We start from the raw sequence: 26,398 nt of genomic DNA, 5'->3' as shown, positions 1-26,398 counted from the left end.
GCCTAATTCACTCAGTGCCTTTCAGTGCCTCGTTCACAGTGCGATTTCTGTCCCCTTTTGCAACAGAAAGAAACTGAAAGGTTTATGAACAAAGAGACAAAAGGCTTAGAACCGTTGAGCAATCGTCTTTGAAAAGAATATTCGGCTGCTGGCAGGGCTGACCAGTGTCAACTCCTCCAGCCACCTCCTGGGTCCCCGAAAAGTGCTCTTGTCCTCTCACGTCCCCGAGCAGTTTGTGGGAACATCACCGGTTTCACCAAACCGGACGGCGGCAAATGCCTGCGGTGACGCTCGGTGCACGTGTGTCCATCCCCCAGCCAAGCGGAACGGAGCGTCACGTCCTCCGCCCCAGACCCGACCCTGTGTGTGTGTGCGCGTGTCCGGGCCCCAAGAGGCGAGGACGTGGAGCCCCGGGGGTGACGTCCGCGTGCACCCTGGTGGCCCCGGGTGCTCACGGAGGCTCGCTTTTCTTCAGGAGCCACCTCGCGAGAGAAAGGGGCGGCACATGGGCCAGGGACGTGCCGTGTCCAGAGGAAGCAGGTAGGCGTGCGGGGCCCTCCGTGTTGGCCCTAAGCCTGGTTACACCGCGGAAGGGTTAGAAGCCACATCACGCCGCTAAACACCGAGTGCCGCGTGCCGGGGAAAGCATGCAGGTCTGGGTGCGAAATCTGAAGCGTGAGTTTACACACGAGGTTGAACGGTGCGGCTGAAAACCAGCTGCAAAGATCCTATCTGGCTACTCCTAGAGGCGTCTCGGGCAGAGACAAAGCAACATGCAGAGAGTTACTTATCCGTCACCCCAGAGAGGACACAAGTCGGTAGCCACGTGGGCCCGGACAGACGGGAGCCTCCCGCACCGCACGTGACTGAGCCCAGTGCTGTTTCTTCAGATCGGCCTCAACGCTCGGGAACTACGTGGGCGGAAGGAAGGGTTCCCGAGCCACGGTGCACGAGGAGGGGTCCCGGGGACGGACAGCTGGAGACCCAGCACGCGTCAGTGAGCATTCCTGCCCTGTTTACAATGGAGTGCTGCTCACGCCGTTTTCTGTTGCTCTTTAGCGGTCTGTGGACGCAGAGCTCGTGTCTACGAGAGGCTGTGCTTCCTGAGGACGGGCTGGAGGGGACACGGGAAGGACGCGGCCACCAGGCCCCGTACGGCCGGTGCCACTTCTTCCTTCGGATTAATCGCAAACGAGGACGGGCTCTCTTTCTGACCGGCGAAGCCCTTCCCCAGGGCCTCCTCGCCTGCATGCCGTGGGGACCGTCACTGATGCCACCAGAGTCCCCGGGTGCTGCTAGCTGCCACAGAGTCACCAGGAAGTGCCACAGGCACCTTAGAAGCCCCTGGAACTCGGGGGGGGGGGGGTGGCGGGCAAAGAATCTGTGGTCCTCTCCCCAGCTGGACACGGGGGGGGGGCGCCCACAACCCAAACTCTACTCGCCGGGCGGGGCGGACCAGATGTGGCACCTGGTGCCTGAGAGGCAAGCCGCCCGTGGTCCCCAGGCTTGGAGCTCAGCCCGTGGGGTGCTCGCGGGGGACCTCCCGCCGCGCCTCCGGCGAGGGGGGGCGAGGGCTCCGGAGGCGCACGGAGCGGCCAGCTGGCCCGGCAGAGGGGGTCTGCCCACGTCGCCCGTGCTCCCCGGCCCGCCGCCCCGCGTGGAGGGCGCCAGAGCCCGGGCCCTGAGCCACCCCCCGCCGCGGCCGGCTGGCACCGTCCAAACACGTGGCCTCCACGTGGACGTGACGTCAGCCACCAACGATGTTGAGTTGTGGGCGTGAAGGAAAAGAAAAGAAGAAAAGCACTATTCTGCGATTTATTAATTTTGAAAATTAAAGGAGCCCCCTCTCCCTCTCCTTCTAAAGCGGACGTAAAGCAAAATCCATCCCCCTGAAAAAGAAACAAAAAACAGAAAAACAAAAAACAACCCCCCCCAAACGTCCATGGTGAGGTTTGCTTGCTCTCAAGGTCTGGGCACCAAATGCACGGGCTCATCTGTGTTAGATCAGAAGGGAATCACCGAGACTTAAGACCTACGCCCGCCCTCAGCCTCCATCGTACCCGGACCCCGCACGGCCCCTCCAGTGGCTCCGGGAGGAGGGTGCCCGGTACGCAGTCATTTCAGGGGGAGAGAACTTCTCTGGCCAAGGAGAACCATGAATTACAAGGTACAAGACCTAAACCTGGGCCTTCTAGGGACCGCATGCACGCAGGAGTGCCCCCCCACCGTTCTCAAGATGCTTTAGGTGTTAGTGAGTTAGCACAGGACACAAACACGGAAGCCGGGAGCAGCATGCCACAGGAGAGCAGACTAACCCGCGGTGGCCCCCCCTGCAGCGGGGGGAGGGCAGGGTGCTCTCACACAGAACCCAGCAGCGTCCTCGTCCTAGAGACCGCGTGCTGTCCCCAGAGAGCCTCCCAGAATACACACTTAGGGCTGATGCAGAGGCACTTGTCCAATTTAGTCTATATTTTCTCCATGCCTCTTTCCTCCACCTTTTCTCCTAGAAAATTCAACCTGCCTCTGTTCGGCACGCTGGCTCCAGTGCACCAGGGCTAACACCCGTTACTTTTCCTTCCTTTGCTAAAAAGAGGGGGAAAAAAAAAAAAGGCGAGGGGGGTGTGACTTGAAAACAGCACGCGGGAGGTTTAAGAAAGAAGTCTGATGCAAGCGGGTGGACAGTGGGATGCTTGAGCCGAGCCTGGGGAGAGGCCTGCTGGGCAGCCCCACGCCCAGGGCTGCAGCGAAGTCGGGACCCTGGCAGACACCCCCCAGCAGGGGGAGCTGAGGCGGGGCAGTGCTCCCAGGCTCCCAGGCGAAGCCTGCGCAAGGAGGTGCCCACCCCCGCCCCGGGCACCCAGGCACCTGCTCGGGGAAGGGAGGGGGGCCACCACCTCTACTTCCCAGGGAGACGAGAGCCACGAACAGACCAACAGTAAAAATAAAACCCCTAGGAGCCGACGAGCTCCCAGGGAACAGTCTCCAACCGCCTCCAGAAGAGAGGAGGTCTGGTGGGGACGTTCTTTGAAACCAACATCCAAGAGGCCCGTGGGCTGCAGGGCAGCTGTCCCCGGGGCTGGCGGCAGGGGTGCGGCCCAGTAGAGGGGCTGACGACTGAGCAGGGAAAAAGAGGGACAGAGGTCTCAGGGGGCGGATCACTTTAGAAACGGATGTAAAGTGCTTCCACACAGGCTCAGGGAGGAGCCAGGCAGCCGGGGTGGGGCGTCCCCACCGCCAGCTCAGGGGCACCTGCCCGGCCACCTGGCGCTCGGCCCGCCCTGGTCACCCGAGAACACCCGTGTGTGAAGACAGGACGGGCAGGTGCTTTGTGGGCCTGGGGGCTGACATGTCCTCGTTCCCTGGAGGGCCGGGGAGGGTTTGCTGGGGTCAGGGGAGGAGGCGGGGGGGGGGGGCAGGGGGAGTTCCCAAAATAACTGGTAAAAACCAAAAATGGATCTAAGTTTAAGAAGAGAAAGCAGCCGAAGGCTCCCTCTGGCAGGCAGAATTCTCGCGAGGTCGCGGTGGGGTGGGACCCGGCCCCCCGCAGCGGTGGGCCCGCACGCACGGCGCCCTCGGAGCCTGGCTCGTGGGACCCTGGGACCCCGCCCGGGGTGCCGCTGGCGTCTTCGTCCGCAGGCCTTCCGACGGCTTTGCTCTTGGCTCAAGGTTTATTGGTTGATATTAGTCACCAGTTAATAAGAAAAATAGTTTCTAAGTGTCTTGTCCTCCGATCTGGGTGTGTGGTTCTGTTTTTAATTGAGTTAACTGGACACCGCCGTCGGGTTACGTGTGCACAACCACAGCCAGGAATCACTCCTTTTTCTTAAATTCTTGGTTTCCGTAGCTAGAGCCTTTTTCTATTTCAGTTACTCCTATTAGCCGGCGGACTCCAAAGGAAGCTTTGAAATAGGAAAGAGGCAAGGTCAGACCGATGGCTTGGCCGTCCCACGAGGGAACTCGCTACTGGGCAGGGTCCCGAGGGGATGGCAGGCCAGCCCTCTCCCCTCCCCCGGCCCCTCCCACTGCCGTGCTCAGCCCGTCTGGGGGGGAGTGATGGCCTCCGCTCCTCCAGCGACAGGAGGTGGGTGCGGGCCTGGTGGGGGCTGCACTGCCCTGTGAGGTGCCCAGGGGCAGACTGGGTGCCCGTCTCTCCGACAAGGATACCTGGGGAGTCCTGAGCGCCCACGATTCTGTTCGGGACAGTAATGACCATGTCCTCAGAGACCTTCAGACCATCAAGCCCCCCCAAGCCCCCCAAACCCGAACGCAGACAGAGTAGCTCAGGGACTCCCCACGGGCGCCTGCCCAGTTCAGCACAGGATGCCACGAGAGCACGTGGCCCCGGGACCGGGCTGTGGTCTCCACGACCCTGTGGCTTAGCGGACAGAGCCCGCTCTCTGAGGCCAAAAGGGCTCCAGGCGCACCCAGCTCCCTGCGGAGCTCTGCGGCTGGCGCTCAGAAGATCCCCGACCCTGAGCTGTGCTATCATTCGCGTGCGTTACCTGCCCCCACAAACCCCAGGAACGTCAGGATCAGGAGGGGGGAACCACTCGCAAAGACGCCGAAGACACAGCTGAAAAGAGGAGACAGCAGGACCGTGGCCCAGAAGAGGAAATTCAGAAGCGTCCACGGCCTTCTGGCAGGTTTGAACTGCTCTCCTGGAAACACGCCCTTCTGGTTATACATCTCCTGCAACGCGTCCTGAAAGAGTCAACGACAGTGGCCGCTGTACTGACCGGTACTGACCGCGGAAACGGACTCAGCCTAAAACGGTTCCGCGTAAAGAAAGCGGCGAGCCGTGAGTGCGCGGCAGATGCGGGACGGTGTGTCCTTTGCGGAGCCCCTCGGCTGCTTGTGTCAAAGCTCAAAGCCAGCCAGGCACAGGCAGTCACCTCCACCTTGACCTCATCGCCTCCTGCTACCTTCTGAAGGCGGGGCGGGTGGGGCACGGCCTTGACCTGCCTGGAGCCCAGTCGTGCACCTGCCACAACGCATCCCCCCTGCCCCCAGGTCTCCCAGGGGAGGGGCTCCTCCCGTCAGGGACATCCTTTCCTGCAGGCACCTGTCTGCTTCCCCGGGGAGGGGGCGTGGCTCCTCGCGGGGCTGCTGGTCCCGCCCACTGCCCTGTCTAACGGGGAGGGCTCAGGCCCACCCCCTGTCGACACCCACCCGGGAGTGGTGGCAGGATCCTGCTTGCAGGGGTGGGGGAGGGGGAGGGAGGCGGCCAAGCCCGCCCGCTGTCCTGAGGGAGGACCTGTACAAAAGCCCGGTGCTCGAGGCCCCCGCGGCACATACACACCCGCTCCTCCCGGGCGGAGGCGGCTCCGCACCGTTCTGAACGGGGCCCCCCGGCGGGAAGCGTGTGCCAGTGTGCACATGCACTCGGCGTGTGGCCCTGGCCCGCATTTCAGGGGAAACGGCACTCACCCACGGCACACGGGAGCATTCAGACTCGGTCACATTGGGTCTGTCTCACTGAGACGAAACGCTGGGCCCGACCCGCCGAGGCGGCCTCTTGGAGCTGGCTCTCGGAGCTCGTGCCCTCTCCTCCCGACCCTCCCCTGCCCCGCCTGCTCCCTTCCTTGCAAACCTCTGCTCAACATGCTGGCGCTGGCGAGGATCCCAACCGCCAACGCCTGCAGACCCCTGACCTCATCCCCCCGAAGCCTGGCGGCGGAGGGGCCCCGGGGCCACGGGCCCAGAGCGCACATTCTAGGAGGGCTCGAGTGGCCAGGAGGCAGGAGCGCTGGCCTCAGGGTACCACTTCCTGACCGTGCGGCAGGCGCGCAGACGGCGTGAGGGCAGGAGACCGGGAGGCCCAGGGACGGCTCCGCCTGGCACCCGCAGCCCCGTCTCCACATCTGCAGAATGGGGAAGCCGCGGGGCACGACCTCTGTACTCCGCTGGTGAGAGCGTGGTCCGTTCCTAGGTTATGACCGGAGGTAGCCGTGTAGGGTGTCAACGTCTCTCAGAGGCTGTTTGTGGCATCGGGATCCAAGTGCTGAGTCTGGTCGCTCAGGGGGCCAGCCGGACCCTCTACTCACACGACCCGGGGGGCAAGGGGCCTCTCACGCTCAGCGTGAACTGGGCGTCTCCTCGAAGCACAGCTTAGAAACATTTCGCAAAGTGAGTAGGCTACGCCAACGGTGACAGCACGAGTCCGTGTCTCCAAGAAACACGCAGCACAGAGCGGGACACGACCTGACTGTCCGCAGAGGGGACAACAGGCTGTCACCCGTGGCGCAATGCCAGAAGAGGGCATTTAAGCGGAGTGAACTGGGGTGCCCGGCTGGCCCGGTCATTGGAGCAGGACTCCTGATCTTGGGGTCGTGAGTTCGAGCCCCACATCGGGGGTGGAATTTATTAAATTAAAAAAAAAATTCTTTTCAAAGATCTTCTAAAAGAAAAGGAGTGAATTAAATCTACGTACGTCCACGCTGACAGACATAAAAACGATGGTGACCAGAGAAAGAAAAAACAGACAGCACACGGTATGCGGTCCTTACTGTAAAATACATGTGACAGGAAGGACAGCCGAGCCTACCGTATTAGTATATGTCTCGATACTCGAGAAAAACATGGCAGATAATATAAAAATACCCCAAAAAGTCGCCGATGTCAAAACTTGTCGCTTGGTGCATTTGCACCAGGTGATCTGGGGAGGTACACCTGGGAGCCGGAGATGAGGCCCCCGCTCCATCCCCTCCGGGGTCACCATGCTCCCCCACACCGATCACACACACGCTCAACGGGCACGCGTGCGAGACGCGCTGGCAGCCTCCCGTGAGGGGCGTCATACGTCCCCCACACACCGCGGCCGGCTATCTCCGTACACCACATCCCCAAGGTGTAGCCGTGTTGATGGTCCGCAGTTCGTTCACGCGGATGGAATCGCAGCGAACGGAAGCACACACACGGGGTCCCTATTTCCCAGTAACGCGCCACCAGGTCATGGCTCATCTCGCGCTGCGCAAATGCCGTTGCTCACAAATGTCTGTGGCAAGAGTTTCAAACTCTTTGATGCGGACCTAGATTCAGGGACGCATTCCCCGCTTCCAGCTGGCGAGTGCCAGGTCTGCCTTTCCACCGACCCGAGACACACATGCCGTATGGATTCTGCACGTAGGCTGCGTTTCTCTTCGGGAGAGAGCTGTGTTCTTGGAAATCCCGCATTCCATCTAAGTTTTCAAATGTACGGGCATTAAGTGAGAGATGCTGCTCTCACCATTGTCCTCTGGTCAGCTCACCTTTCTGTCTCTACTGATGCAATTACACTTCTAACTGGTCGGTCTTGCCCAGGGATTTCTAGATCATTAATATTTTCACAGGAAAAGCATGCGGTACAGCTGACTCACTCCTGTGGCTTTGCTTTCCGTCACTATGACGTATGCTGTTTTTATTATTTTCTTTGTTCTATTTTGTGTGTGCTCTCTGTTTTTCTACGTGTATTCATGTATAATGTATGCACCTGCCAGTGTGTTGTGTGCGGTTGCTGTGAGGACAAAACGTGCGTAAGACATTTAGAAGAGGTTGTGATACATAGTAAGACGTGTGTCTAATGTCAACGTGACGGTCATTCCCTCCCGGGGAATCGGTCTTTTCTCTCTGGTTGTTCTAAGAGCTCCTGGTTGTCTTTGGTGTTCTGCAATTTCAGTGATAATTGGGGAGTGGATATCTTTTCACTTACCCTGTTCCAGACTTGTGGCTCTTGAACCTGACGAGTGCTAGAAGCTTGACGGCGGTCTTCTGACCCCTGCTCCTCACCACTCCTGTCTCTTACCCACCAGCAGTTCTTTTCTGGACCTCTCACTTTGCCCTCCGTGTTTTCTGTACTTCCTTTTATGTTTGCACTCCCTCCTGCTACCTTCCCAGGAATTTCTTCTCCATCTTCCACTTTACTAATTGTGTCTTCAGCTGTATCAAATCTGCTGTTCAATCTATTAATTAAGATTTTACTGTCAACAGCTAGATTTTTCCTGCCTACAAATTTGACTCGGTTTTTCTTAAATCTGCCTTTTTTTCTGCAGATCCTTCCCTTTTCTTTTCCGTTCCTTCTTTGTGCCCCATCGCTTCGGACGCACTGATTTTAGTCTCTGACAGTTCCACTGGCTGCAGTTTTTGGAGAGTTTACCTCTTCGGTTCTTTGTGCGCCCTGCCCACGTGGTCTGGTTATGAGCTCCTCCCCGACAGAATTTTCCCCGTGGAGATCGTGAGCAGCTGAGGTTCGGAGGAACGTCCCTCCGGTCCTGCGTGGGCTTCTCTCAGGAACTCTAGTGATTTGCCTAGAACCACTTGAGTTGACATTTTGGTTCTATTCTCCTTGAGCTGTGTTGCTAGCATAGCCGTTCGAGGGCAGACCTGTGGTTACATGTTATCAGGGAGCCCTTGTTCAGACCAAGAGGAGAAGGGGGAGCGTCAGAGCCATTTCCCTGCGCTGGAAAGTAGGTTTCTTTCAGTTCACCGTGCGAGGGAAAACTCTCGGAGGGTCCTGAGGCCTGGATCTCAGGATCTCAGGGACCTGGCATGAGATCAAACCCTGATCTTCTGTTCCGGGTAGGCGCTAAAAATCAAGACTCGAGGTTAAAGGGACTCGCAAAACCCGCTGGTGGAGCGTGGCATTCCCGGGTCACAGGCTCGCCACCTGCTTTTCAGCTCAACCTCCTTTTTTGACCCTTAGAGATTTCCCAGATTTTCCTAAGAGCTCGTCAGTGCCTTTAAAAGGGTACTTGTTGAATGCAGAAAGGACTTTCTCATTCTCTAAGCCTCCCACGATGCTGAAGATGAAGATCTAACGTCCTGCCCACGTACGGAAACCAAGCTGGCAGGGCGTTCAGGGCAGGGCGTGCTACCGGGGAATGGAGAGGGAAGGACCGGGGGTGGGTGGCATAAGGATAACCTCATGTCACCTGTGGCACGCACACATGCGCGCACGCGCGCACGCACACACACACACGCACACACACACACGCCATATATATATATATATATGTGGAGGCTACAGATCTATACCTTCTTTTACACGAAAAAGGAAACAAATGTGACAGAACGTTAACCAGCCGCGGTTGTAGAAGCACCGTGTTATCCTTTACGCTTGTCTCCAGCGTGTTGATTTCTCACAAGAAAATGGAAAGAATAAAGAAGGTAGAAGTGTTCGAGGACTGCAGACGCCCCGCCCCCGTCTCCGGAAGGTCCCACCTGCCCTGCGAGCCGCCCCTTCGAGACCTCTGCACCAGCCCCCGGGGAGGAAAGCTGAGTTACCTTCTCCTGGTACAGTTTGTGGAGCCACTGAGCTGCTTCCTTTTCATCCAGCGGGATCTCTTCCAGAGGGAACCTCCTGTTTTGTTAAGATCGAGAGCAAAGTGGCTCACTGTTGGATGGCGTCGCACAGAAAAGGGGACATAATCGTGGCACAGCTCGGTTATTCTCTGCCCCCTCCCCCCGCCTTCTCTGGTCGCGCCTCGCTCTCAATTCCTAAAAACACACGAATGTCGAAGGCGTCCACCCGGGCACAGTGGAGCGCCTGGAGCCCTGCGGGACCGCGGGGGCCGCGGAGGGAGGGCCGGGAGACCATTCGCCTTTGAGGCAAAGCCAGCGACTCTCACGAGGGGTTCTCCTGGGCAGATCGTGCCCCGTTCCCACTGTGGAGGGCGGGCATTTGTGGGCCGCAGCAGGAGTTTGGCTCTTACTGGTTCGTTCTTTGGAAACAGTCAGAACTGAGAGTGTCTTCCACTAGGCCAAGAAAACTATGTATTTCACAAACGAAAGCTACGTGCTCCAAATACGAAAAGCGAGAGAGATCCAGGACTTCAATCTTCACTCACAGACAGCTGACTAGTAAAGACACAAACTTATTTACGAAAGTGATCAGCTGCCGCATTACCGGCCCTGGAGCCCGCGTGTCCATCTGGGGAGGGGAACCGGGGCAAGGACGGGGACCCGCGGCAGCCGCGGCACCTGAGATCGCCAGCAGGGGGCGCCGGGGCCCACCCAGCAGGCCAGAGTAAGGGCGGCCCTGGGAGAATCTCTGTGGCTGAAGGCATCCTAACCCTGTCTCTAAGAAAATGGAGAACTTTGCTTCTGTGGACCTCCCGATCTTCCCCGTATTTGAAAGGAAAACGGCAAAGTTTTATAAGCACATGTGCCGTCAGACATGGGAGTGACGCGGGGGCCGCACGACACGCAGCCTCTGGGTGGCTCTGTGGACCCCCAAAGCTCTTGGGAACTGGTGTGCCACAGGTGAGGACACGAAGTTCAGAAGGGGGCTGTCTACAGAGGGATGGCTGCTAAGGGCTTCAAACTCACTCGACTGCCCTCCCTGGCTGTACATCCACATCCCAGAGTGGATGCCGCAGCCACGTTCTATCACAAGGTGGCCACGTGCAGTATGAAACGTATAAAATAAGGACTCAAAATGGTGCTAAAAATAAAGATAAAGACGGGCATCTATCTCCTGGCGTCGACTCAAGCCTCTTCAAGGCTTCTGCCCCAAGGGCCAGCACAGACACCGGGAGCTCGGGCCACCACCACCAAATGCCCCTGACCTTGCCCCCAGGGCAACTTCACCGGGAGGGGACAGGAGGTGGGGTCAAAGGGGAAAGCCCCCTCGGGCCAGGAGAACTTTGGCTGGGTTATAAGCATGTTTTACACTCATCGGAATCCTGCTTTTATTCAAAATACCCCAATGGCAAGTATCACAAAACAGGAAGTTGAAGCCTTTAGAAGCTCTAAGCACATATCCATTACGAGATTAGGTAAAATATAACTCCATGCCTTCTGCAATAAAGGGCACGATGAACAGAGGAAGGAACGGGTCTCCTCCTGCTGGTGGGGGGTGGGGGGCACCGTCCACTCGGAGAGGCAACCGGTGCGGCGGCCGTGGGCACCGGCCTGGGGCTGGACCGCAGAGTTCCCCCAGCTCCTTCACCCGCCAGCTCGGACCCCAGTGGCCGAGGCGCACCCCTGACTCCCCGGGGACCGGCTAGGTGAGGGAGGACACAGAGCCCTGTTGTCCACTGTTGTCACTGCCCCGGACCACGGCATGTGTTCTGGTCAGAATCACGGCCAGGGTCAGGTCAGCCCCAGATCAGCCACGCAGTCCCTGGTGGTTCTAGAGGCCTAAGGGCAAGGATCCCGGGCTCTCTCCCCACCCCAGGATGCAACGAGGCCTTCCACCTACTTCGAGCCAGTCTGCTGCAAACTTCAGAAGGAAAAAGCCTCCCGGCTTACTCTTCACATTCACAAAGTTACTCCTGGTGGGGAGACTAGGTGTTGTCGTTTCAAACATGTACCTGCTCACGTTCTCCACACTCACCGGACGGGGGCCTCTGACGAGGGCCAGCGTGACCGGCTAGACACCCAGCTGGTGCTGGCGGGTGTCAGACACAGGAGCTAACGGCTCCACGGGACCCGCCCACACGCCGGGGAAGGTCCTGCCCTCCCGGGCATTTGAAGGGACCGAGGGACGGACAAGTCTCCCCAGGGATATTTGGACAGAAAGCGGAGCAGGAGGGCGCGCATGGAATCACGCTTGAGCTGGCCTCACAGTCCCCACTAAGAGCATCGGCCCCTTGAGCTGGGACAGCTCACCCTTCTGTCGAGAACGAGCCTGGTCACTGTCCAAGCTGAACCTCACTCAGCCCCTTTTAAAAAGAAGGGGTTGCTGCTCCCCCTGAGCTTCCAGAACATTCTGCCCTTACCCCCGCACCCACCCCTCCACCCTGCAGGAGGGGTGCTTGTGTCTGTCCCCACATCTGCAGTCCTGGGGAGAAGGCTGCCTCCACTGGGCGCAGGGAGGGCCCAGTGCCAGGGGCTGGGGAGGTGGGCGGGGGGCGGGGGGTGGCTGCCACTGGCGGGGACCCTCCCAGCTCACCTCACGCACATGTCTGCCTCGTACTTCTTCCCGTAGAGGATCCCCAGCAAAGACGGGTTCTTGTTTCCGCGGAAATTCAGCGTGACGTCATACACGGCTGCGACTGTAGGGAGAGGTGGGGGTGAGCCCTGGGCCAGGGCCGCAGCGCACCCGCACCTGCCCCTGCGCCCGCATCACTCCGCCCCCACATCCCTCAGCGCCCACCCCTGCACCACAGCATCGTGCCCACGCCGCACGGCACGCGCGTGCAGCTCAGCACCCGCACAACCCCGAACCCGCCCCGCACCTTCCTGTCACGTGGGTACGCGGGTCGAGTGCAGTTACTGACCGTTCGTGTCCAAATTTACTGTCTGGCTGCCTCCTACTTGCTCTGCTCTTTGTCCCCTCTCTTTGATCTTGCCTCCGTTGGGATTAATCAGGAACACATACGGTTCCCCTCGTAAGGTTTCCGGTTACACGCTTTCTCATCGCTTTGCTGATTCCCCACTAACTAGCGTTCCATCGTGTCAGAAAGGACACGACAGCCTCACACGCGTTAACCCCACCCACTTGCCTCTGCCTGTATCTCACATGTCATTTGCGTGGCTCGGGGCAGGTCACTCTCCCGTCCTGCTGCTCGCAGAGCCCAGGGCAGGTGGCGGCCGCTTACCTGTCCCCCGGAGGCACTGGACCGCCGTGGTGAAGCCCTTGGTTCGAGGCAGCAGGTGGTACTTGAGGGCGGGCAGCCCCTTGGAGGCGGCCACCTCCATGCTCACGCGGTGCTTCTTCTCCGTGAAGCGCGTGCCCTCGCAGTACAGGAGGAACTAGGACACGAGCGAGAGCGGGGACGGAGGTTACCCCGGCGACAGGCCCCGGGGAACGTTCCCACCCACAAAGCGCGCGTCACCGAATCTGTCAAACTGACGGAACACTCTAGTGACCAGCACGTGGCATCGCTGAAAACGCCGTTCCGTTCAGGGCTGCGATCCACGCTCCAGCCACACAAAGTCCCTCACCCAACGGCTAACGGCATTTCACTCGTTCTCAAAGAATGCAGAACGCAACTTCCCGGAAGCAGGAAGGTGTCCCTGCGGCCTTCCGCCCCCCTGAGCGGAAAACAGGCTTTCATCCCTTTGCCTTAACGTGAGGGTCAGAGATGCTGAGAGGGGAGCCGCTTCTCAAAGAACTACTCTGCCAGAGACCGGAAAGAAAGATTAGAAAGAGAAACGCCGTTCGGGCGCCTGCGGGCCCAGTTGGTCAAGCGTCCGGCTCTCGTTCTCAGCTTAGGTCATGATCTCACGGTTCCGGAGTTTCCGGCCCCACGTCGGGCTCTGTGCGGACAGTGCAAGAGCCTACGTGGGATTCTCTCTCTCTGTGCCCTTCCCCTGCTCACACGCGTGCTCTCTCTCCCTGCCCCGCTCAGAGTACACGCGCACTCACACAGGTGCGCACGGGTGCTCTCTCTCTCAAAAACAAACAAACTTAAAAAATAAAAAGAAAGACGTCATCTTCAAACCGACTGATATCTGTAATTTCAGAGGGCCATCCCATCAAACCCAGGTGCCTGAAGGGTGGATGTTGTGAACAGCAGGCCCCTCGGCAGGGGCCGAGGTACAAATGCATCCCCCAGAACCACGGGGTCCCTGGGATTTGCTCCGCAACCTGGCTCCCCCCGCCCCGAAGCTGCTCCCGCAGAGAAGTCTCCTGAGGGGCCCTCAGGGCAGCTCTGGTCCCACAGCCCCGCTGGGGACGCAGGAAGGGGCTCCCGTCTGGGCTGCAGCGGGTGGAGGAGGCGGCCCTGGAGGGACGCCCCGGCCTGCAAGTTCAGGTGCAGGAGAGCCCGTGGGCTGACAGCGGCCGGCTCAGGCCCAGGCCGCGGGGGTTCTGGGCACGGGCGGCCGACGGGCACTCACCCACATGTATTCGGGGTAGTCCGCCAAGCGCTCCAGCCCCCGGATGACGGTGTCCCGGTCTTCCTCCCACCTCCGCTTGCAGAACACGATCTCCAGGAAGTACCACGTCCAGCCGATGAGGGGGACGTACAGCAGCTCCCTCTTCGCCAGGACTTTGGAACTCTGGGGGCGGGGGGGGGGCAGGTGGCGAGGGTCAGAACCCGCTCAGGCGCCCCGGACCGGCTGGGTGTCTGGGGACTTCGCCGTCAGGGAGGAGGCCGGGCTCAGAGCCCGGCCGCCGGTTTCAGCGTGACCCCAAGCACGCAGGTGCGATGTCCCACAGGCGAGGAGGCTGGGGCGCAGGCCTGGCGGAGGGAGGGCGCCCGCCGTGGCCGCCGGGCCTGGGGCTGCCTGAAAGTGACCCGGGGCCGCCAGGTACAGCGGCTTTCTCTGCATCGTGCTCCTCGGCCTGCCACGCGGGGCCCTTACCTGACACAGCTCAGCTGGCAGGGACTCTGGGTAAGCCTTCCCCAGAGGAAAAGTCAGACACCTGAGCTCAAGACAAGCCCCGGGGAGCTGTGGGTGCCCGGACCTCAGACTCTGGGAGCAGAGGGACCAGGGGACTTCCTTTCCTGGGAAGGAAAACCCAGACACCAGGGACACCCACGTGGCTCACCCCCAGCACCTCCCCGGACCCCCCATGCCTCACCCCCAGCACCTCCCCGGACCCCCCACCACTCACCCCCAGCACCTCCCCGGACCCCCCCACCACTCACCCCCAGCACCTCCCAAAAACCCCCCAACCCTCAACCCCGGCACCTGCCCGGACCCCCCATCCCTCACCCCCAGCACCTCTGTGGACCCCACATCCCTCACCCCCAGCACCTACCGCGACCCCCCATCCCGCACCCCAGCACCTCCCAGGACCCCCAACCCCTCACCCCCAGCACCTCCCCAGACCCCCGCATCCCTCACACCCAGCACCTCCCCGGAACCCCCCACCCCTCACCCCCAGCACCTCCCCGGACCCCCCATCCCTCACCCTCAGCAACTCCCGAGACCCCCCCCATCCCTCACCCCCAGCACCTCCCCGGACCCCCCATCCCTCACCCCCAGAACCTCCCTGGGACCCCCGTGTGGCTCACCCCCAGCACCTCCCAGGACCCCCCACCCCTCACTGCCAGCACCTCCCTGGACCCCCCATCCCTCACCCCCCGCACTTCCCTGGGACCCCCGTGTGGCTCACCCCCAGCACGCCAAACCGCTCGCACATGGTCCACCCACAGAGGAAGTCGATTTCGAAGTTGTGGTTGAGGATGACGACCACGTGCTCCTTGCCGAAACGGTCCACCGTGGCCTGGTCAGTGAAGAGCGTGCACTCCGTGCAGGACCACCACTCCAGAAGCATGACCAACTCTGCGGACACACGGGAGCGGCGTGAGCGGGTAGGGGGCTGTGCTCGGACCCGGGCCCCCACTGTGGGCGGGCACAGGCCGAGCCTGTGCTCCAGGGGACGTTTACAGAATGTCCATCCAGAGCGGGATTTCCTGCTGGAAATGAGTCTTGACGGTTTATGTTTCATAAGTTAGATTTTCCAAAATTATAATTACCTTTTCTAAACAAAAGTCAGGTAGGGGCGCCTGCGTGGCTCAGTCAGTTAAGCGTCTGACTTCGGCTCAGGTCACGATCTCACGGTCCGTGAGTTCGAGCCCCGCGTCGGCCTCTGTGCCGACAGCTCGGAGCCTGGAGCCTGCTTCCGATTCTGTGTCTCCCTCTCTCTCTGCCCCTCCCCTGCTCACGCTCTGTCTCTCTCTCTCTCTTTCAGAAATAAGCAAACATTAAAAAAATTTAAACGTAAGTCAGGTAGAAGACAAACCAGAAAGCGGAAGTAGAGGAAGCCAGTAATTTCAGAGGAATGTCTTCGTGTCCAGTTGTGATTCTCACACGTGCTGTGATTTGAGGAACTGTCACATTGCAGCCGCCGACTGGGAGGGGAGAGGGGTGGGCGCACGGACGGTCAGCCGCGGGACTGCTGTGGTCAGCAGGGTGGCTGTGCTGAGCCACTGCCAGCCAGTGTGGGCCCACCGACCGGGCCAGGAGTCCCCAAAAAGGTGACCTCACAGACCAGGAAGCCCGACTTGCAGGCTCAGGGTCTCCACAGGGCAGCCCCATTCTTTCTCGGTACCAGCCCATCCGTCTTCTGAGGGGACCGTCCCTTGAGGATGGAGGGCAGGGCCTGGAGACTGGGCTCCAAGCCTGACTTCCCAGGCCTCAGTGTCCCCATTTACAGACAGGAGAAAACAGTAGCTTCCTCACAGGGGCCTCTGGAGGACTCAACCGGCTACAGCTTATGACGTTAATACCCAAGAAGCAGAGAACCGAGGCTGGTTTCTCCTTCTGATGGGCGTCCCCATCAGCCCGGCCTAATGTGGGGGCTTCAAAAGTTCTGCCCCGGGCACGCTCCCGATCGTGCAGCCTCTGGGGTCTCACCTTCCTCCGTGATGGGAGCTGGATGAGAAGTATGCCCCTCGGATGATACCTGAACTCACCAGCCGAAGTCCCTGCCACCCAAGGCGGGGTCAACAGAAGAGGCCACCTGTCAGAGGCTGACTCAGCACCCGTGCACCCGCCAGTCGTGGCCACGTCTATCCCACATTGGACTGCACTGGAGAAAGGCAGGGGCGTGGAACGACAAAGGATCCGAACACACCCTTCTCCAAAGGTTATTCACAAGTGGCCAACGAGCACACAAGGAGATGCTCAGAATCGTCAGTCATCAGGAAAACGCACACCCGGGCCACAGTGAGACATCCCTTCCCGCTCATCAGGACGGCCACGGTCACACACAGACGGGGGCAAGTGTAGGCGAGGGCAGGAGACACTGGAGCCCCGCACGGCGCCGGTGGGGACGCAAAAACGGTGCAGGTGCCGTGGTTGGAACAGTACTGGGCGCGATCTCGGAACAGACAGGTGGGAAGACCCAACGACCCCACCCGGGGGATCTGCCCGGGGGACACGAACGCAGATGTCCACGCAAAAGCCTGTGCACGCACGCCCACAGCCGCATCGTTCGTGACAGCCAGAAGGCAGAAACAACCCGAGCGCCCAGACTGCTGGACGGATGGGACACGATGTCTGTCCGCACTGTGGACGGGTCTTGAAAACATCGTGCTCAGTGTGAGTCTGTCTTCAAGGACCACCTGCTGCAGGAATGTGCAGAATGGGCAAATCCATGGACAGAAAGTAGCGTATTGACCGCGGCGACGAGGGGAGTGACCGTTGGTGGGTCGGGGTTCCTTTCTGGGCTGAACCCCAAAACCACTGGTCGGTACACTTTAAGTGGGTGAATTTTATCTCAGTAAAGCTGTTGACAAGAAAAGGAAAGAAAGAAGGGAGGCCACAAGGCCACTTGTGCATCTGGAAGCACATCCCCTGTGGACCGGGCTCCCCTGGCCCCCCCACCCCCAGAGAGCCGCACCCCACAGACGCCCACACCAGGTGACGAGCCTTGCTCCTGCCCCTCCCTCTCCGGCCGATTGTCATTTAGCCGATGGCAGCAGTCCGGCAGGGCCTGGGCAAAGTTCCAGGTGCACGCTGGTCCACGAGAGACCGTGGGTGAGACCGTGGCTCCGAAAGCGATCGGCTAGGGCACCAGGAAGCGGTTTCCTATTACTCTAGTAAGAAGACTTGGGGTCTGCCCTCCTAACAGACCTTCAGCGCACAAGCCGGCATCGTTACGCGTGGGCACGGTGCTGGTGGCCACGGACCTCTCGGACCTTCTCACCTCGCACGACAAGAGTCTACGCCCCTGTGCGCCTGTAGGGTTTGCCGACCTCGGGTCCCTCGTATGAGCGGAGCCGGGCGGTGCTTCTTCTGTGACCGGCTTATTTCGCTCAGCACGAGGTCCGGCACTTGCCTGCGTGTGGTCACACGTGGCAGGAGTTCCTCCTCTGTTTTCCACTGTACGCGGACCACATTTGCTCCATCCGCTTATCCATTGATGGACACTGAAGGTGTCCCACTGTCGACTCCCGTGGACGATGCCGCTGGAGGTGCGGGCAGACTCTGCAACGCTTCCTCATCGTCAGCTTGAGAGGGGCCACTGATGCCTCGACCTCCAGACTCAGAAACGCCAAGGGCAGCGAGGGCAGTGCGCCAGCTGTGGGGTCCGCCACGCGGTCAACGTCCCGCAAATGCCGGCTTTCCCAGCCATCGCTGCGTTTCACGGAGGCATCCGGAACAGAGCGAGACAGTGCTCATCTAAGACTGACGCAAGACGCGGAATTTTCTAAAAAGGATCTTTTTCAAGGCCGTGTCTTCACTTAGGCTTGACAACACGTGCCTCGCTCACGCTGGCACTTATAATGATGTCTACACACCCCTTGTGGCCACGACCGCTTCCCAGGACGGGCCTGGACAGCACACCGTTGGAAACCACGGCGCGGGCTCAGAACAGCCACCGGCCCTTCGTGCTGGCCGGTGACAGCGGTGAGGACACTGAGGCCCGGCCCGGCCGCACTCCGCAGGCAGGCAGAGGATGACCACGTCCCGCCATGCGTTGGATCTCAAGGCGGCCACAAATGCAGGCGCGCTGCATCAGAACGGAGGGACGCGAGCACATCACGACCGCACGTAAGGCTTCTCCGGGTCCCCACGACCGCCGAGGGGAAGCACAGGGCAGCAGCCCGGATGCACAGAAGAGCCCTGTGGGGGGCGGATGGGCACGTGGCACCCGCGTTTGCGCGCAAGGACACGGGTGGCGTCCCACAAGCAGATGTGCGCTGGCGGGCAGGCTTCCCCCTCCTAACGCAGCCCCTCGCCGTGGCCAGCACTGGGGACCTCCGCCTTTCTGATGGAGGGAGAGGTCTGACCCGGGAGTGACCAGACGGACGGACACCGGCCGCCCCCTGTCGCTGTCCTGGAGATGGGCCCTTTCAGAGGGTCGCCTGATGGAAGGCCGCTCTTTCCTGCCAGCCGTCGGTGGGCGGAGGGTCCCTGCCTGTGGTCCCGGCCGAGCTGGGGAGCATCTGGAATTAGCCGTTCTGCTGGTTGGCTCCTGAGCCCCCACTAATCTTTTTGCGATTCCCTCCGTTCAGGTACATGCTCGCCCTTCCCTTCCACGGCGAGCGGGCGTTCCCTGCTTACCCCAGCCCCGCAAGGAACATCGCTGCGTGCGCGCTCCCTGCATCAGCTTCTGCTGTGGGGCTGGCGGTTTTCTCCTTTGCAGCCGGGAAGCTTCAGTCTCGGCCGGGTCGGCCCGGAACAGGCCATGCGTCTCCACGCGTGTGCCCCTAAGCTCCGTGGCCAGACGACAGTCATGCTGGGAACGCGGAGGTCAGCGGGAGGGCGCCAGGCCTGACGGGGCGGGGACAGGACCACACATCCAGTTGGACAGAAGGCAGGTTCGGGGGCACTGAGATTCCAGGGCTCGCCGCGCGCCCCCGGAACGTAGGGGAGCCTCCCACGCGGCCCTAACATGAGGAGGACTTGCCCCTGTATTTCAGGGTAACGTGGAGAACACCCCCAAATTCAGCAGGTGCCCTGGGGGCTCCCATGGCCTGGCACTCAGCAGCAGAAGGCCGGGCTGCTGGGGGGCGGGGGGGGGGCGGGGGTGAGGGGCCCCACCCAGCCCGCTTCACCCCTCCAGCACGTTTTCTCCTCTCCACGCTCTCCGCTACTTTGTCTGTTTTGCAAAAAAGCATTTGTCGTTGCTTGTTTAATTCACCTTGTTCTAATAGTTCTGAGGTTGGTCTGATGTCTGTTTCCCACCCTGCCCTCCCTTAGCCAAGTCCAATGGTGACATGGCCGCTCTCTTCCTGGCAAATATGAGAATGGAGGGCTGGTGGGGGTGGGGGACCGGAACACTGCGCCCCCCATCCCCACCCGGACCCCTGTTTCAGCCTCACAAACCGGGCATCACTATGTAATAGGATCGTTCAGAGGTACCTACTTGACGTTTTCTCTGACGTCTTTCTTGCAGCTCAGCCCCTGTCGTGCTGTCAGCTTTATTCTCACCAGAGACGGTTTTCAGGTGCTTGTCCGTGGGCTGTGAGGGCTGCCACTGTGCGTTGGCCTCGGGCTGTTCCTGACTTGTGCAGGCAGCTGGGCCAGGGTGGTGAGGCTCCCTCGGGGTCAAGGCCTCCCAGCCCCTGACTCGACCCCGCTGGGCCGAGACCAGGCCCATCTGTCCAGCCGGCAGGTGCCCGGCTTTGCTGTCTGGGTATTTGTACAGCCTGCCCTTTGTCTCCGTGGGCTGTGACTTCCCTGGGGCAGGTCCACGTGTGGATTCTGTTTATTTCCCTGCTGGGCACGCGCTGTCCCCCTAGAGCCACAGAACCACGTCTCTGTCCATCCGGGGGCGTCCTCGGCCATCACCGCCCCCGGCGCTGCCTCCCCGTGTCCCCCCACAGACCTGCGCGTCCGCCCTTCCTTCTCGTCGCTCCCGTGTCACACTTCCCTGGCGGGGCTCCGCCGCACGTGTGCGCCCCGCGTGCCCGTTCCCTCGTGAGCAGGGTCCAACGTGACGGAACACGCGTCTTTCTAAGCGTTCGCTTTAAAAACTACAATTACGGTTTTTATTTATAGAAGTTCTATTTGATTCTTTGTCACACCTGTCGCTGTCTGTCAGTCTTTTGTTCTCCTCGGACCGTGAATTCCCATCTTATCTGTCTTGACAGATTCCTCAGGTCTAACTCGGAGCTACTGATCCCAAGAGGTGCCGCGAACCTGCTCCCCGGCGGCCACGGCTCCGGGTCCTGGTTTAGACCCAGCGTCCCCCCTCCCCTGCAGCGGGCCCAGCTGGGGCCCCTGGAAGGCAACCTCGAGATTCAGTGAGCACCCCGCTTTCTGCTGGGTGGATGGGGCGGGGCTGAGAGGTTCCCTTACTTCCTGTGAACCCAGCCGGCTTTCTCCTGGACTGAGCTCCTCGGGATCCTGCTGGAGGCGGAGTCTACAATTTTGTTTTTATCGATTAGCATTTGCCCTTTGGGTGTGTGCTCACATCACGTCTTACGCTCCTCAACAACTCTTTGTATTTTTCGTGTCAGAGGAATTCTGGTTCTCCCCCACCCCACCCCCACACACAAATCGTGTCTCATCCGGAAAAGAAACCAAACCCTGGGCACTGAAGCTGTTACGTGTGTAAGGCAAGAGAAAGCCACAGGCCGGTGTGCTGGCCTCGGCAGAGGCAGCGGGAGGTCACGGCCTCCTCGACGGGGCTCCCTTCTCTGCCCCGGAACCGGGAGGCGAATGGAGACCCACCATTCCCCACACGGCAGGCACACGGTGGCTATTACTCTCTCTTTAGTGGAAAAGAAACATGGCCATACGCGAAAAAATGGAAACGGCACAAAGTCAGACGTGTAAATAAATACACGTAAACCATAAAAAAAATAAAAGGCAAAATAAACAGCAAATAAGTAAAACAAAAAAGGAAAAAAAGTAGAAGGCCCTCCTCCCTGCACTCCCTGACACTCAGTCTCCCGTTGACCCCTTGAGACCCTCTGGGCACGAACGGCCGTGGAGACGTGCACACACCTCATACACCCGGTGTTCAAAACAACCAGCATGCCACGTACTTTGCGGGAGACCTTCCCTTTGCGCTTAAAAGTGTGTCTTAAGCAGCGCCAGGGTGGCTCCGTCGGTCGAACGTCCGACTCTTGGTGTCGGCTCAGGTCACGATCTCACAGTTCGTGAGTTCGAAGCCCCGCGTCGGGCTCCGCGCTGACGGTGTGGAGCCGGCTTGGGATTCTGTCTCTCTCTCCCCGCCTACCCCTCCCCTTGTGCATGCTCGCTCGCTCTCTCTCTCTCAAAATAAATGAGTAGACTTTAGGAAAAAAGGACGTTGAAGACGGTTCTCTATCAAGTCGAGAGACGGTCCCCGGTCGGTAACGGCTGTGCCAGGCGGACTCACCGGAGCCGGCCTCCGCTCATGGGCACTGCGGCTGCCGCCACTTTTATGCTAATATAGAAATGACAACACGAGAATGTCTGTACGTATGTACTTCTGCACATATCTCCTCATTTTGTGGATTAATCATCAGAAGTTGCCGCTGTTCGAGCTGTGGACGCCCGCTGGCGAGCTGCCCTCCTGACACGTGCCTGGTTCCCCCCCACCCCAGGCCCCCGTGTGGCGTTCACCTCTGTCAACGGTGGGCTTTGTCGTCGAGGTCTGAACACGCACACGTGCATACAGGCCTCAGACACACACGTCCACACAGGCCTCGGACACACACGTCCGCGCGCGTCTGTTTAACCAGGACGCAGGCAGGAGCCCTTCTCTTCCACAGAGAGACGCTCAGATAGGTACCAGAGGACAGGCCACCCGAGGGTTGCCTCACGACGCTCTGGTGACGGGCTGGCGGAGCACACGGGAGCCGACCCCGGCCCGTGTGCTGGCAGGGACGGGGCTGGGGGGTGCTGAGCTCAGTTGCATTTGTTCTCAAATATCCAAAACCCCACGTTAAACCTCAGGAAACTGGTCTCTGCGGGCCCGAGCGGTCAAGTGCGGCCACGTCACTTGGGTCAGCCAGACCAAGAGTCTGGGGGGGGGGGGGGGGCGGGAAGCGTCTTTCTGCTCGTGTCCTGGCCAGGAGAGCCAGCCCTGAGCACCCTGGAGCACCCCCCCACCCCCCAATTCCCAGCCCGGGGGTGGCCAGCCAGGCCCCCGCCCCCCGGTCGCGTCATCGGAAGCCTTCGCCACCCCCGGGGCCCCTGCCCGTTACGGAGCGGCGTGTGTGGGGTTCGTCCGGCAGCAAGACCCCCCCCCGTCCCCCCCCCCCCCCCCAGCCGTGCGGCGCGGGCCACACTCACGGCTCCACAGGGAGTAGGCGAGGCGGCAGTTCAGCCGGCGGTACAGCTGCTTGCTCAGGGGCCAGAGGACCAGCGTGCACAGCTGGACGGAGTTGAGGAGCAGCCCGCTCACCACGAACACGAACCCGATGAGGAGGTGCACCGCGAACTGCGTCTTCAGGTAGGCGAGCGGGCCCATGGTCGCCGCTCAGTAGCGAGTGCAGGGTCCTTCAGCGAGAACGGCCGTCCTGCAAAGGACAGGGGGCAGCGGTCAGGCGGGTGCGCGGGCCCCGGGGACGGATCCGGATCCGCGGTGCTCACGGCACGGCCCCGACCTGGGGCCCGACCCCCGGCAGCTCACGGGGGCCGCGCCCCGCGACCCCACCCCGCACCCGACAGGCCCACACGCGGACACCCCCGGGCACACAAGAGAGGCAGAGAAGACTGGAACCAATGTCCCCGAGCATTACCAGTGATTCCCTCTCGGAAACGGCATGACAGGCAGTTTTTACTTTAGGCTTTTTACCACGCATTTACCGTCGTCAAACTGCACACGAACTCTCCAGGAAAACAGATCCACGATACCGTAACTAATGCCTCCTAATTCCCAAACAGTGGTGTACTTTTTAAGCTAAAAGCCTTTGTTTTGGCTCTGACACAAAGGCGGTGACTCACCCAGGAACCTGACCAGTTTTTGTCCCCTTTTCACATGCATTTCTTATTTTCAACGGTGAAGACAGAAGCTCACATTTCTTGGTTGAACTTGTCCCGTGAGCTGCCCCGTGACCCCCTTGTGGAAAGAGAACCAAGCAGGAAGTCGTGACGCAAACTCAGGGCTGCCCGCGGCCGGTGCACCCGCAGACCTGGTCCGCGGGAAAGGCGCCCGCGCCCTCTTTGGGGGTGGGGCGCGGAGGGGGCTCTGAGCCACACACCGGGCTCCCCGACCCTCCAGGGCAGGCCCCGCGTCACTTCACAAGCCGAGCACACCCGCGGGCACCCGGGAACCGGCCACCCCCAGAGAATAAACCGACTGGGCCAGAAATAAGGTGCAGTGACTTTTAAGGCCGAGTCATAAAAGCACAACTCTGCCCGGCCCCCGGTCCTTACATAGCTGGCTCTGGGGGACCCGGCCGCCCTGCCAGGAGGACATGTGAGCGGCAGGCTCTGGACGCGGAGGCTGACTGTCCAGCTCCAGCCAGACCTTCGGATGCCCGCAGCCCCACGAGCAATCCCGACCCACCCAGCCCATTGTGTCTGAAGTGCCCACCCTGAGAAGCGTCTTGCTGCCTCCTAGGGGTCACTGCAAACCCCCCTCTGAGCAAACAGAAGCACAGACAGGCTCCGTGCCTGGCTCAGGGTCACAGCGAGAGAAGGAGCAGGACCCAATTCCAGAGTAGGCAGTCAGGCCGGGTCCACGCTCCTCCCACGGGCAGGGGCCCTTCGGTAAAGCAGTCTCAGACACGCCGGCCGGGCCTGACCACACGCTTCTTCCTTGCCCTGGAGGCAATGGCTTTGGCCAGACGTGGCATCGCTGTCCGCCCTCCGGCACCGAGCCCGGCCCGTGGCAGGCTCTCTGCACCCCACCGCTCCAGCGGAGCCGGCTCTGCCCGCACCCCCACCATCTCGGATTCGGGCCACGTGGGCCAGAATAACCAGGGTCCCCGGAAGCCCGCTCAGAGATCGAGCGGCACCTCAGCCGTCATGCTTTTTGAGGCAGATTCCTAGGTTCTGTGGCCGACCTGCTGTTTCCGTCACTAGGGCGCGAGGTAGGAGAATCTGAGGTTAAAGTCAACCTTATCGAGGTACAACCCACGACAGCTCAGACGCGCTCACTGCTGTGCGGCGGGACGGCCTGGAAAGCCACTGCCGTGGTCGAGTCTGGGAGCCTCCCCTCGCCCCTGCCCCAGCGGCACCGCTCCACGCCCGGCACCGTGAACCCGGCCTCCTTTCCCGCGGGCTCACGCGAGGAGACCCACAGGGGACATGCCTGGTGGCTCAGTGTGCACCACAGCTCCCTCCACGGCGTGGGGGCCCCGCTCCGCCCCTGCACCTGCCGGCGGGCCTCGGGCTGTGAGCAGCGGGGGCCACACTCCACCCCTGCCCCTGTTTCACAACAGCCCCCGCGGCTGTGAAGGTAAGGAGCCAGTCCCTGGTCTGCCCCCGAGGCTCTGGTCTAAAAGTCCATCGGCAGAACCCCCCGGAGAGCTGCACCCACCCCTTGGCCCCATCGCCAGCACCACACCCTCCTGTCTGGGTCCAGCTGGCCTCCCGGCCCGCGTCCCCGGGGCTACGTGGGGGACCTGACAAGGGCTGATCCCCGGGGCTAAGTGGGGGACCTGACAAGGGCGGATGGATGTGGCGTGGGGCTGGTAGTGGTCCTGGAGCCTCGTTCCGATGACTGCCCTTCTTTGTGAGCCTCGGCCACCACCTGTCCTGCTGCAGCCACCCTAGGTGGGTCCTAGCTGCCGTGTGCCGGGCTCTCGGGCACCAGAAAGTGAGCCTGGCCCGGGGCTCTGCTGAGGCTGGCCGTCTTCCGGCATGTTCCCCTGCTGCTGGTCAGCCGGGCTGTCAGGATCTGGCCCGGATACCCGAGAAGTGGGGTCAAAATGCACGACTTCACCTGGGGGCCAGACTCCACCCTCAGGAACGTCACCCACTGCGGTCAGGGGTCCTCCCTCCCACCCTGCGAGAGTACCCCGTGCCGACTGTCTGCTTGGACGCTGGCGCCCCAGCCACAGGCCGCCGACACCGGCATCACAGGCCTTCGGGGACAGGCGGCAGGGGTCCCCTGCAGAAGGGTGGGGGTGGGGCGACGCCCCGTTCCCACTGGGCCCACACGCTCCCAGCCTCTCCCCGGCCTCGGCCTCCCACTGGAGGGGCAGGAGCACGGCCGGGGGAGCCCTCGACTCAGGCCGCCAAGACCGCTGGCTTGTGTGCCCGACAAAACCGGCTTAACTTCTCACCGGACGAGTTTAAGTCAGTCTCTACGTTTTTAAACCCGACTTTAAATATGCGAGCGCTATGCACTCTGGCACACTGTGAAGTTCTACTTTCTAAATATAACTTCGTTCTTTTAGATGCAGCCAAGGGGGTCTAACGCCTCACTGCTCAAAAGCCTCTGTCACCGTCCCCTCTCAAAACACGGGGCACCACCCTCCTCTGGGAGGCCAGGGAGCGTACTCCCTCCCGTCTTCCCCGCTGGGTTTGCATCTCCCGTGCCGCCTCACGCGACCTCGCTGTGACGAAATACATCATGAAGTCTCTCAACGGCCTCCCGACCCAACATTCTCGAACAAGTTTACATTTCTTATGCGCGAGGCTTTAAGCCAAACAGTTCCTCCTGGATGGGTTACTTGAAGACACTTCATCCTAAACGCTTGGTCTGCGTCTCGTCTTGGCTACGGCCACAGCGCCACCGGGCGCCCCTGTGGCCACTGTTGGTGCCCGCTGGAAACTGAGGACCGGAAGGGCCCAAGCGGCTTCAAGGCCTGCAGCTCAGGACGACGGGGGAGGCCAGGGCCCGGGCCTCGGCCACAAAGCTGCTCCCCGATTTGCGCATCCAACAAAGGAAGACGAGGAAAGGCCTGGAACTCGGCCCTTCACCCGTCCGTGACCGTGACCACGGGACACCTGGGTGAGCCCCCTGCGCCCGGGCCTCAGAAGAGGCCACCTGCTTCTCAGGAGCGGCCCCTGGGGCCTGTGGCAGGCGGCCGCCCCGGCCCGTGTACCTGGTACCCCCTCACTAATGCTCAGACGCCGTCACCGACAGAGCAAGGAAGCCTGGGCCTGTCTCTAAGCCCCTTCACTAGATAATAGGTCTAGATCGTTCCGGAAGCCCGCATCTGCACAACTTGATCCTGACGGCGAG

At 60.9% G+C, this 26,398-nt stretch overlaps 1 protein-coding gene across 1 annotated transcript in view; it reads right to left on the bottom strand.

Moving 5' to 3' along the window:
* Positions 1–1,801: 1,801 nt before the first annotated feature.
* Positions 1,802–26,398, bottom strand: part of AGPAT3 (1-acylglycerol-3-phosphate O-acyltransferase 3) — an 81,103-nt gene continuing 56,506 nt past the window's right edge. Inside the window, exons 2-9 of the mRNA XM_047099098.1 lie at positions 22,552–22,778; positions 14,987–15,156; positions 13,762–13,923; positions 12,519–12,672; positions 11,870–11,972; positions 9,259–9,334; positions 4,503–4,701; positions 1,802–3,899 (exon numbers count right to left, since the gene is read on the bottom strand). Of these exons, the coding sequence (XP_046955054.1) occupies positions 3,811–3,899; positions 4,503–4,701; positions 9,259–9,334; positions 11,870–11,972; positions 12,519–12,672; positions 13,762–13,923; positions 14,987–15,156; positions 22,552–22,729 (1,131 nt within the window). The 5' untranslated portion in view covers positions 22,730–22,778 and the 3' untranslated portion in view covers positions 1,802–3,810. The remainder of the gene's footprint in view (positions 3,900–4,502; positions 4,702–9,258; positions 9,335–11,869; positions 11,973–12,518; positions 12,673–13,761; positions 13,924–14,986; positions 15,157–22,551; positions 22,779–26,398) is intronic.

Source organism: Lynx rufus, unplaced genomic scaffold (assembly GCF_022079265.1).
Source record: "Lynx rufus isolate CCGP_SWC_20201006 ecotype Redwood Valley unplaced genomic scaffold, mLynRuf1.p SCAF_5, whole genome shotgun sequence".
NCBI classification, from domain to species: domain Eukaryota; kingdom Metazoa; phylum Chordata; class Mammalia; order Carnivora; family Felidae; genus Lynx; species Lynx rufus.
This window is presented reverse-complemented; position numbering and strand designations above follow the sequence as displayed.